The 12309-nt window shown below is 41.5% G+C and overlaps 1 protein-coding gene across 2 annotated transcripts in view; it reads left to right on the top strand.

Moving 5' to 3' along the window:
- The window catches only part of GAD1 (glutamate decarboxylase 1), a 42033-nt gene extending 29977 nt beyond the window's left edge, over positions 1–12056 (top strand). The window contains exons 11-17 of one of the 2 annotated variants that reach the window (XM_032755421.2): positions 105–221; positions 1714–1778; positions 3386–3464; positions 4546–4695; positions 7701–7808; positions 9412–9501; positions 10617–12056. In XM_032755421.2, coding sequence (XP_032611312.1) covers positions 105–221; positions 1714–1778; positions 3386–3464; positions 4546–4695; positions 7701–7808; positions 9412–9501; positions 10617–10790 — 783 coding nt within the window. In that variant the 3' untranslated portion in view covers positions 10791–12056. Of the gene's footprint in view, positions 1–104; positions 222–1713; positions 1779–3385; positions 3465–4545; positions 4696–7700; positions 7809–9411; positions 9502–9870; positions 10295–10616 lie in introns of those variants that run through there. The other variant, XM_032755422.2, reaches the window with a different exon arrangement.
- The last annotated feature ends 253 nt before the right edge of the window (positions 12057–12309 follow it).

The following is a 12309-nucleotide window of genomic DNA, read 5'->3' as shown; positions in this document are numbered from 1 at the left end:
ATTTACTGTTAGAAATAAATATTACACAATTCTTCTTCCTGTGAAAATCAGCAAATGAGAAAGGTTAAAAATACTCATCAGCCTATATCTGTCTTACCTTGTAGGGATATGTTCCCTTTTATGTCAATGCAACTGCTGGCACGACTGTTTATGGAGCTTTTGATCCGATACAAGAGATTGCAGATATATGTGAGAAATATAACCTTTGGCTGCATGTCGATGTAAGTGCTATAACTCAGAGAGGCCAGTCCATGTGGGGGGTGGAGGCACCTCTTTTTTATGATTTGCCTCAAGCTTCTCCCCACGCCCCAGCCAGCCCTCTCTCCATACCACATTAGTTCCAGTTCCTGTCTGGACCCTAGCCAGCCATTCACAACTGGTACACACCACAAACCTGGAACATCCTCTGGGACTCATCTAGTTCCTTACTGGTCGATTGCTGTCTTCTGTGGTTCATCCTAGAATATGGTCTCATTGCCTTCCCAGGTAGCTTTGTTGGGAAAAATGGCTACAGAATAAAATATAACTGATTTCAGAGGGAAAAAATTAGAAGACACAACATATAGAAAGTGGCCATGAATGTGAACCCTCAGCTACCTGCCTTCAGTCCAGCCATCTATGACACGTCTCTTAAAAAGGACATATCTGGCTGGGCGCGGTGGCTCACGCCTGTAATGCCAGCCCTTTGGGAGGCCGAGGCAGGTGGATCACCTGAGGTCGGGAGTTTGAGATCAGCCTGGCCAACATGGTGAAACCCCGTCTCTACTAAAAATACAAAAAGTAGCTGGGTGTGGTGGCATGCGCCTGTAATCCCAGCTACTCTGGAGGCTGAGACAGGAGAATCACTTGAGCCTGGGGACGGAGGTTGCAGTGAGCTGGGATCACGTCACATCACTGCAGCCTGGGCAAAAGAGCAAAACTCTGTCTCAAAAAAAAAAAAAAAGAAAAAGGAACATCTGCTACATTAAGGAAAAATAAGGCAGTATACGGAAGGCATTGTCAACTAAGAGACTTAATCCCAAATTTTCCCAGGAACACAAAAGATGCATTTTCACATGTGTGACTGGGTGTCCTTTTTTTTCTTTCTTTCTTTCTGCCCATTTTCTTAGGGATTTAACTTCTCACAATTGGCCAATAGGATAATCTGCCTTGCTACTGAACTAATGACTAACAAAGGCTGTGTCACGTGGCATCCCAACTATTCAGTAAACATGCATCATGGTACCCACAAAAATGTCTTGTTGTTATATAAGTTGTTGTGAGACCTCCAAACCCAGCAGGAACTGCTGCTTGTTGAGTTTTTCAGGAGCTGTTAGAATTCTGCTCTGGGAAGAACCAGACAGCAGACCTCAGTTTTTTTGGGCAGCTTCCAGAGCCACCCGGAGGGGGACTCACTATGTTGGCTTTCCACAGCACATTGGGCTAATGAGCCATTGGACCTTTGGGTCTTGGCAGAACAGGCACCTCAGGCTCAGACCTGGCCTAGCTGTATCACTGGTGCAGCTATACTCCAGAGGAACTTTAAAAAAGAAATGACAAGCAATGAAGAATCACAACTGATTGAACAATCAGTGTGGGCTGAACTTTTCTGAGAAACTTATGTTTTTCACCTTGTACTTTCTTGCTCATGTTTTAGTAGAAGTGAGGAGTGACTAGTTTTTGATTCTTAAATGTCACTGCTCCCCTCTTCCTCTCCTTTCTCTGTCCCCACAGGCTGCCTGGGGAGGTGGGCTGCTCATGTCCAGGAAGCACCGCCATAAACTCAATGGCATAGAAAGGTAACGGCCAGAACTCGCCAGGCCTCTTTCCACCCAGCACATCAAACAGACCATGCTCTGATGTCAGCCTGCACTGCCCTGCCCTGATCCCCAGCATCATATTTCGGTCTAAGTTCGCTTCAGTTCAGCAGGCATTTGTTGAGCATTTATTGGATGATTGATTTCCCAGTCAAATGAGTCCTGAAGGAGTTCACAATTTAGAAAGGAAGAAAGACAGGCCAGGTGTGGTGGCTCACGCCTGTAATCCCAACAATTTAGGAGGCCGAGGTGAGAGGATCATTTGAGCCCAAGAGTTCGAGACCAGCCTGGGCAACATAGTGAGACCCTGTCTCTGATAACAATCAATCAATCAATCAATGAGAAAGACAATAAACAAGTAGTTAGAACACAATGTGATAAGTGTAACAGGAGACAATTGCAGGTACCCAGGTAGGAGATGAGAGAGACTAACCAGTGAGGGGAATTGGAGGCCATCAGAGTTTGCCAAGGGCACAGGCAGGGCCACTGGTTCACTTTCCTCTTCTTTCTCATTAAGCTTTCTTCCAGAAAGGGCAGGACACTCAGCTCCTAATTTATTTTCTTTTTCACTATTCAAATTCAGTGGATGTTCTAGGCCAAATATGATTTTGACCTGACTCCTAAATGTTGATCCATAACAAAGTCACAATGATTCATTGATTCATTCAGCATATATTTGCTGAGCACCTATCATGAGCCAGGTAGGGGTGGATGTGAATATTAAGTTATGTGTCTTCCACCCAGCCACCTATGGTGCTTTTCTAATAAAAATGCATATCTGATAAATGCAGGAAAAATAAGGCACTATATGAAAGGTGTTATCAACTAAGAGATTTGCCCTCCTGAAGTTTACATTCCAGTGGGCTAGATGTTCATAAAAAATTCTCATAGTAAAGAAAAATAAAACAGGATTAGGTAACAGTGAATGACAAGGCATGCTGTTTCAGACAGGGTAGTCAGAGGCCTTCCTGAGGAGGTAGCATATCAGCAGATACTGCGATAAAGGGAGACAGGAAGCAAGGATATGAGGAAGAGTATTCTAGGCAGTGCAAGTGGCAAGTGCAAAGGCCCTGAGGCAGGACTGTTCTTGGCAAGTGGGAGGATGATCAAAGAGGCCATGGGGCTGGAGCAAGGTGAAAGAGGTAGAAGCAGACTAAGGAGGGAGAGGCAAACATGGAGCAGGCAGGGAGAGCCCGCCCAGGGCTTCTCCCACAGCCATGACTCTGGCTTTTGTTACCTCTACTGTGCCTCTCCAAACTTTTGTCTCAGTTTTGAAAGACCAGTGTCAACGTTCTTAACCATACCATATTGATATAATACCTGAAAGCTCTCAAAACAATAAGACATATAATAAGTTATTCATAAATGTTAGCTATTGTTAATAGCAGTTACTTCTAAGATACAGTCCGCAATGCAATACTCTGAGACTGCCTGCAAAACATTTGTTTGCTACTTGATCAGTCAATTCAGGAGAATAGGCATGGATAATATTTACTGACTTGAGTTGGAATGGGTGGTGTTTTCCTCAAGAGAACAGTTGCCTCTTTCCAACTCCTGCACCTTCTCGAAGTCTCATGTGCTTCTTTCAGGGCCAACTCAGTCACCTGGAACCCTCACAAGATGATGGGCGTGCTGTTGCAGTGCTCTGCCATTCTCATCAAGGAAAAGGTCTGTACTCCCTCCAAAGCTACACTGAGGCCCGTACATTCTTTAGAAAGCACGAAAAGAGACACACGTGGGGTCTCTTTGCAGTACTTGTTGGCTGACTCATGAGACTGGCAGCCCCACTGCGAGACTGCTGCTGCTGTCCTTTCCTGCCCTTGCAGCTAACCTGGTTTCTTCTCTTGGCTCTTGCTGACTACTGTGCTTCTTCCTTGATCAGTACTCAGGGTCTGTCAGCAACTGAACCTTTAAGGGAATTATTTAATTGAGTATTCCTTCATGTTTGCACAAAAAAAGTGAGAGCAAGTAAGTGAGGCATCCAATCAGTTTTGTCCTCGGTGAGGACAAAAAGCACTCATTGGAGCATACTCGGAGTTCTTAGTATAAATGTGTGGTCCCGAGAACTGAAATAAATGAGACAGAACAACAAGTACAAATATCAACTTAGGGCCACAAGGAATATTGCCCCAAAAGCTGTTGTAAATGGTTGAGCCTCATATTCCCTTCTTCACATGCCTAATAATAGGACCCTGCCCTCCAAGGCTTTGTTGCTCCAGTGAAACTTCTGCACACAGAAGCATTCCAAAAAGTCTGTCTCCAGCCTGTAGGAGCCAGAATCTGCACAGCCTCTTTAGTCCACTCATACATGGAATCCATGTTAACGTCATAGGAGGTCCTGGAAAGGTTGGAAGACTTTTGCCAGAGCGCTTTTGGAGAGAAAAATTCTTCACAGCATGAAACTATCCCACCCACTGAGGAAGTTTCTATCTCTAACCCCGGCCCACTGAATGCCATAGCACTTCCCAATCTTAAAACAATCCCAGACACCCACACACATTTCCCCTTAGAGGGATGGCATCTGAGACGGAAAGATCATTTTCTAATCAGAGTCAGAGACAAAGGGATGGCAGTTTTTCCAAGAGTGATTTTAGAAAAGGGCATCAGAACAAGTGTAAGGCCTCATAAAGACATCAGAAGAAAGATTGCATATGACCCCAAGCCCCTCCTTCCAAGCCAGCCCGGTTTTAAAGCCACCCACATCTCTGATCTGTAAATGCAGATGTACCCATCTTGATTTTCATGATAGGGTATACTCCAAGGATGCAACCAGATGTGTGCAGGATACCTCTTCCAGCCAGACAAGCAGTATGATGTCTCCTACGACACCGGGGACAAGGCAATTCAGTGTGGCCGCCACGTGGATATCTTCAAGTTCTGGCTGATGTGGAAAGCAAAGGTATGAAGGGAATAATTCAGGAAATAGAGCAGAAACGTAATTTGCACAGACTGGCTGGCAAAAGAGGGGCAAAGATATATCAGATAATTCACTATATGTGGAATCAATATCTAGATAATTGAATTAACTGTGTTTTCTTTGTGAATGAAATTACTTTATTCCTTATGTCAAATTCTCTCTTCTTTCATTCAGTCTCCTCAATTTGAACTATTATGAAGTCTTCTTATAACATTCTCTTATAACAACTAAAAATTATGCCAAGATAAGGATTTCCACAGCAATCCTTGGGGATGCTGGAATTATTTAGTGCAGGCATAGAGAAAGATAAAAAAAAAAAAATTACTGCATTATTCTGAGTAGAACCTTGAATTCTTTTTTTTTTTTTTTTTTTGAGACAGAGTCTCGCTCTGTAGCCCAGGCTAGAGTGCAGTAGCGTGATCTCAGCTCACTGCAAGCTCCGCCTCCCGGTTTCACGCCATTCTCCTGCCTCAGCCTCCCAAGTAGCTGAGACTACAGGGGCCCGCCACCACGCCTGGCTAATTTTTTAAAAAATATTCTTAGTAGAGACAGGGATTCACTGTGTTAGCCAGGATGGTCTCAATCTCCTGACCTCATGATCCGCCCGCCTCGGCCTCCCAAAGTGTTGGGATTACAGGCGTGAGCCACTGCGCCCGGCCCCTTGAATTCTTTAATGAGGTTTCTCATCATGGGATATGTATGACAGTTTTAACATCAACTTCAATAATGCCTTTCCCATTGTTTGTACTTAATACACCACTCTGGAAAATGTATACTTTATTGTGAAAAATCCTACTGTTAGATGGTAGCATGCTGTGTCCGCATTCATCAACCTTTTGGGTTTCATTTCTGTACCTAAGGAAAAAAGCTAACTATTGGAATTTCCCCCAAAATATGAGTGAGGGAGAAGATTACCATTTGACTATTTGTTTCAAAAATATTTGTGTGCAATCAAGTAAAAGAAATTTTGATTTCATAGTTTTATATTACATACCTTGTTTCTATTTATTATAAATTAATTTTAATAATTTCTATGTTTAAGATTGAGTCTAACACCAAACAACAAGATTTTCTGGCAAAATTTTGAGTCAAATATTTCTTCTGTAGGAAAAATTTGGTAGATTATTAGTTTTTTCCTCAGTAAGTCGTTTTGTCTTTTTTTTTTTTTTTTTTTTTTTTTTTTTTTTTTTTTTTTTTTTTTTTGAGACAGAGTTTCGTTCTTGTTGCCCAGGCTGGAGTTCAGAGGCACGATCTCTGCTCCCTGCAACCTCCGTCTCCCAGATTTAAGCAATTCTCCTGCCTCAGCCTTCCAAGTAGCTGAGATTACAGGCATGCGCCACTGCCCGTCTAATTTTATATTTTTACTAGAGACAGGGCTTCACCATGTTGGCCAGGCTAAACTTGAACTCCTGACCTCAAGTGATCCACCCACCTCGGCCTCCCAAAGTGCTGGGATTACAGGCGTGAGCCACCGCACTCAGCTCTATTTTGACTTAATATATAAATAGTCCGAATTTGATTTCTATTACAAAGTAATAATAGGAATTTTAAACATATAAATAGCCATAGGCTGGGCACGGTGGCTCACGCACGTAATCCCAGCACTTTGGGAGGCCAAGGCAGGCAGATCATTTGAGCTCAGGAGTTCAAGACCCGTCTGGGCAACAAAGTGAGACCCCATCTCTACAAAAAAATACAAAAGTTAGTCATGTGTGATGGCGCATGCCTGTGGTCCCAGCTACTTAGGAAGCTGAGGTGGGAGGATCACTTGAGCCCCGGAGGCAGAGGTTGCAGTAAGCTGAGATCATGCCACTGCACTCTAGCCTGGGCAACAAAGTGAGACCCCATCTCAAAAAAAAAAAAAAAGCCATAAACAGCAACGACAAAAAAGGAGTCCTGTCATTTTGAAATACAATGACCACACAGCCTGTTTCAGTAATTTGTGTCTTCTTTTTCATTTCTAACAATAACCTCTTGAACCATCTGCTGGAGGTTTTGACCATAGTGATCGGTTGCTGAAATGGGACCCTGGTACAGGCTTCATTCCTAAGTGGACTGACTAGGGTGTATAGTCAGCAGTGACACTACCTGGGGAGGCTGATGCTTTCTCGGTGCTGGACTTCGCTCAGGCCCATTAGCAATCCAGAGCCAGCCTTGTGCATCTGCTCTCCTTGTTAACACCGACCCACTCAACAACCCTCATACTGCTGTTATTAATCAGCCATGCTGGCTTTTGAAACTCATGCTCAACCAGTTTGTCAATAGTTGGAACTATTGCAATATCAGGGCATATACTGAGACCAATGGCTTCCCCATCTGCCTGCCTGCCTGTCATCTAAAAGGCATAACACTGTTATGTGGAAGGTTGCCTGCCTGAGAGGACATGGGACATGTTTCACAAGGACTTACTGGTGGGGAAGATGAGGTCTACAACAGTATCTTTCGAAGTTTCTGTGATGAAGAACCAGTTATTTGTTGTTGTTGTTGTTGTTTTTCACCTATCATGGACCCATACCCTAAAGATGGATTGTTACAAAAATGAAATTTAAAAACATACAAAGAATAAGCCACTATTTTTTATTAGGGTCAACAGATAAAATCCCTTTGTCCAATTGCCATAAAATTTCCTATGCTTAATCCCAATTTCTACACTCATTTGATTGTAGACCAGTTATAGGTGTGGAGTGGCCTCAGTTCATAGATGACACTTTGAGTAGCACCATCCTAAAGCAAACCAGAATCAGGCGTAGGTCCAGTTGAGAATAACTACCCAGAGACTGGAGTGCCTTTGAAAGAGGAAGTGGGCACACATCATTTATTGCATGCACATCTGTGAAAAAGCTGACATATTTGATTAGATTGTTCTTCCTAACCATCTCCAAAAATAATTTTTTTGTTTATTTCCCATAGACAGGGACAGCATAGCCTACCCAAATGCTCATCACAGGGAAATGCAACCACAAACATGACTTTTCTCTTTAAAACAGGGCACAGTGGGATTTGAAAACCAGATCAACAAATGCCTGGAACTGGCTGAATACCTCTATGCCAAGATTAAAAACAGAGAAGAATTTGAGATGGTTTTCAATGGCGAGGTAGGTAATCGTCATGGACCAGGTACACAGTATTTCCAGAAAAACTACTGAAGGAAGCTCCTGAAGCCGGATTTTCCCATGTTGCCAGAAACTGCTTCAAAATTTTTATTCTTATACACCCTTAATTCCTCTCTTTAATTCCTTCCATGTCTATGAACTTTTCTTCTGGTAGCACTGGGATGACTTTTTCCTTTATGTCTTTTAAAAGTGTGTTGCTCTTGGCCAGCTTTTGGTAGACAAGAGGTCTTTCTTTGACAGGTCTGAATCCTTCATCATTCTTGGGTTTGTTTTATGTTGAAACTTTATGAGAAAGTGTTTTTCAGGCTGGGCATGGTGGCTCACACCTGTAATCCCAGCATTTCGGGAGGCCAAGGCAGGAAGATTGCTTAAGTCAGGGGTTCAAGACCAGCCTGGGCAACATAGCAAGACCCTGTCTCTATAAGAAAAAAGTATATAATTTATAAAAAGAAATTTTAAAAAATGATAAAGTGGTTTTCATTTCCAAGAAGCTTATAGGATGGGTATATTCTTACCTCCCAAGACTTGTTCTAAAATAAAGTTCTACTTAACATAGACTCGTAAGGAGGAGAGCAAGATAAAATTATCTCTGCCCTGAGTTCATGTGCATACTGCACACAGCAAAGTATTTGTCAATGTTTACTGAGTACCCACTGTGTGCCAGGCCTCCTGCTAGGTCCTAGATTCTAGAGTATTGAACAAAACAGATACATTCTCTGACCCAATGGAGCTTACACTGGAATAGGAGCCAGTGTTGAATAAAAGAAAATCCACTTATAAGCCAGTATAATATAACACTGCTTACAGTCAACATTATTCTATTTATCAGGCAACCTAAACTACTAGGAACACATGTGAATCACCAAATAAACAAAAAAGAGCCCTGGGCAGTTTAAAATCAATGACACTGCTCTGATCATTTACACACTAAACACTCTTAATAGCAGATTAAAAACAACAAATGTGATATCTCAAACCAATTAGAGGCAGGCACAGTAATGGCAAACAGCAACCAGCGAGAAAACTTTATAGCAAGAATACACAAAACTCAAAAAGCACAGGAATCTTTAGAGGAGGGACACTAAACAGTTTGAGGCATCTCAACAGGCCTTGTCTTATGCAAGCCTATTAATTGATATAACCAGTCTTAATGTTTATTATGATGGTCCTGAGTCATCAAGAAAAGATTCAATATCAATATAATAAACTCAGTAAAATATTCAGCATCCATAAACTATGTTTCAATTATCTTCTATGTGTGAGGCACTACAAAATGACAAGATGGACAGACAGATACCTTTTTAAAAAAATTGCCCAAATGTAATTATTTGTAACATTTCAGTGTTTACAGTCGGTAACCTTAGTTACCTAGAAAATTGGTTGTAGGGAACAGCTCTCTTGCCAGATATGATTGGATAAATGAGGCATTGTTCTCCCTAGTGTGGAAGTAACATTGCCTTTGAGATGAACATTCAACCTCTTTCTTTGGTCTAAGAGACTTCCACTAATGATGCATAGTGGTTTGGGAACAACTTCCTCTCAAGTTATCCTAATTTTCTTTGTTTGTCTGTTAAAATCTCTGCAGCCTGAGCACACAAACGTCTGTTTTTGGTATATTCCACAAAGCCTCAGGGGTGTGCCAGACAGCCCTCAACGACGGGAAAAGCTACACAAGGTATGGACTAGCTTTTTGTCTCATCTAATCCTCTGCAATTTCTCTGGCTGGCCAGGACATCCTCATTCCAGTGTGCCTTTCTAGTGGGGGAAATATAAAAAATAAAGCCCTGGGGTGGGTTTCTAGTAATGGGGTGGTGGGGAGCCATCTTGTTATATTCCTCTTGAGCCTGCATTGCCCCCTTACTGTGGTTACCATGGGAATGTCTAAAGGACATGTCTTATAGACAACACCACAAATTCAGGGTTTTGCATAACCCAGAGCCCAGGATACTGGCTGGCACATAGACTGTGTTTAACAAATATTTGTTGAATGGTTGTATGAATGAAATATTATATAAATTATATATAATCTCTGTGACTCGCTTAGCTGAAACCTAAGGCAACATTTCCGAAGACCTTCTGAAGATCTCAGATAAAGTGACCAGGTTCACAACTGTTTTTGAAGAAGGGAAATTCACACTGTGCATTTTAGAGTATGCAAGAAGAACATAAATAAATAAAAATATTCTCCATGGAGAATTGTCTCCTTGTCCTTGGTTGATGTTCTTCATTAAAGGAGCCCTATGCAGGGTAAGGGAATAATGTGCATATTCCTAGGGACATCTAGATTAAACTGTGTCTGTTACAATAACATTTTAAGTTCTAGCCCACTGTAATGCTGATCCATTCTAGCTGTTTTCTATATCCAGTTTATATCTTATCCAGGGTTCTTAAGATTATATGTAATTTATATAATATTTCATTCATACAACCATTCAACAAATATTTGTTAAACACAGTCTATGTGCCAGCCAGTATCCTGGGCTCTGGGTTATGCAAAACCCTGAATTTGTGGTGTTGTCTATAAGAGTTTTTTGGTTTTGTCTTCATTTTTTATTGTACTATCATTGTTCCATGACTGACTTTCAAAATTCGATTGCACAGTACTTTCTGAGGGAACTTGTGACCAGGTAGTCATTTGATATTAGCCCCCGAAGATTCCTGGATGTGAAATATTTCTTTGTTTTTATGTCAATGTAAACACAAATAGTAAAATGCAAGTTGGGTTGAATTGTTAAAAAGAGAGGGTGTTAATATCAATCTTGAGTTTTGTTTTGTGTTTTCCATCACAAGGTGGCTCCAAAAATCAAAGCCCTGATGATGGAGTCAGGCACGACCATGGTTGGCTACCAGCCCCAAGGGGACAAGGCCAACTTCTTCCGGATGGTCATCTCCAACCCAGCCGCTACCCAGTCTGACATTGACTTCCTCATTGAGGAGATAGAAAGACTGGGCCAGGATCTGTAATCATCCTTCCCAGAACATGAATTTATGGGAATGCTTTTCCCTCTGGCACTCCAGAACAAACCTCTATATGTTGCTGAAACACATAGGCCATTTCATTGAGGGAAAACATAATATCTTGAAGAATATTGTTAAAATCTTACTTAAAGCTTGTTTGTTATAGTTAGCAGGAAATAGTGTTCTTTTTAAAAAGTTGCACATTACGAACACAGTATATATGTACAGTTATACATACCTCTCTCTATATATACATGTATAGTGAGTGTGGCTTAGTAATAGATCACAGCATGTTTCCCGCTCCAAGAGAATTCACTTTACCTTCAGCAGTTACCGAGGAGCTAAACATGCTGCCAACCAGCTTGTCCAACAACTCCAGGAAAGCTGTTTTTCAAAACGCCATGTCCTAGGGGCCAAGGGAAATGCTGTTGGTGAGAATTGACCTCACTGTCAGTGTTTCTCCACCTGAAGTGATGATGGATGAGAAAAAACACCACCAAATGACAAGTCACACCCTCCCCATTAGTATCCTCTTAGGGGAAAATAGTAGCAGAGTCATTGTTACAGGTGTACTATGGCTGTATTTTTAGAGATTAATTTGTGTAGATTGTGTAAATTCCTGTTGTCTGACCTTGGTGGTGGGAGGGGGAGACTATGCGTCATGATTTCAATGATTGTTTAATTGTAGGTCAATGAAATATTTGCTTATTTATATTCAGAGATGTACCATGTTAAAGAGGCGTCTTGTATTTTCTTCCCATTTGTAATGTATCTTGTTTATATTTGAAGTAAGTTCTGAAAACTGTTTATGGTATTTTCGTGCATTTGTGAGCCAAAGAGAAAAGATTAAAATTAGTGAGACTTGTATTTATATTAGAGTGCCCTTAAAATAATGATTTAAGCATTTTACCATCTGTAAGAGAATTCTAAGATTGTACATAGAGTCATATATATGGAAATCCTGTTACTTAAATAGCATCTGCTCTTCTCTTACACTCTCTGTCTGGCTGTACGTCTGGTGTTCTCAATGCTTTTCTAGTAACTTGGATAATAACTAGATCTCCTGTAATTTTGTAGTAGTTGATGACCAATCTCTGTGACTCGCTTAGCTGAAACCTAAGGCAACATTTCTGAAGACCTTCTGAAGATCTCAGATAAAGTGACCAGGCTCACAACTGTTTCTGAAGAAGGGAAATTCACACTGTGCGTTTTAGAGTATGCAAGGAGAACATAAATAAATAAAAATATTCTCCATGGAGAATTTGAAGAAAATTTTCTTCTAGTTTGTGTTTCATACAGAGATGTTTCTAATTAGAGTTCCTTGGGTTGCCCATAGCCCATTTGCTTTCTATTGGCTGACTTTAGGTGATGCTCAGTACCCTGATTAAGCTGAAGGAGACTCGATCCATTGTCACAGGCTCTGAAGCTCCTCATCTATAAAATCATTACGGGCTGGGCATGGTGGTGCATGCCTGTAATCCTAGCACTTTGGGAGGCTGAGGCAGGCAGATAACTTGAGCTCAGG

This window comes from Hylobates moloch, unplaced genomic scaffold (assembly GCF_009828535.3).
Source record: "Hylobates moloch isolate HMO894 unplaced genomic scaffold, HMol_V3 SCAFFOLD_1, whole genome shotgun sequence".
In the NCBI taxonomy this organism is placed as follows: Eukaryota; Metazoa; Chordata; class Mammalia; order Primates; family Hylobatidae; genus Hylobates; species Hylobates moloch.
This window is presented reverse-complemented; position numbering and strand designations above follow the sequence as displayed.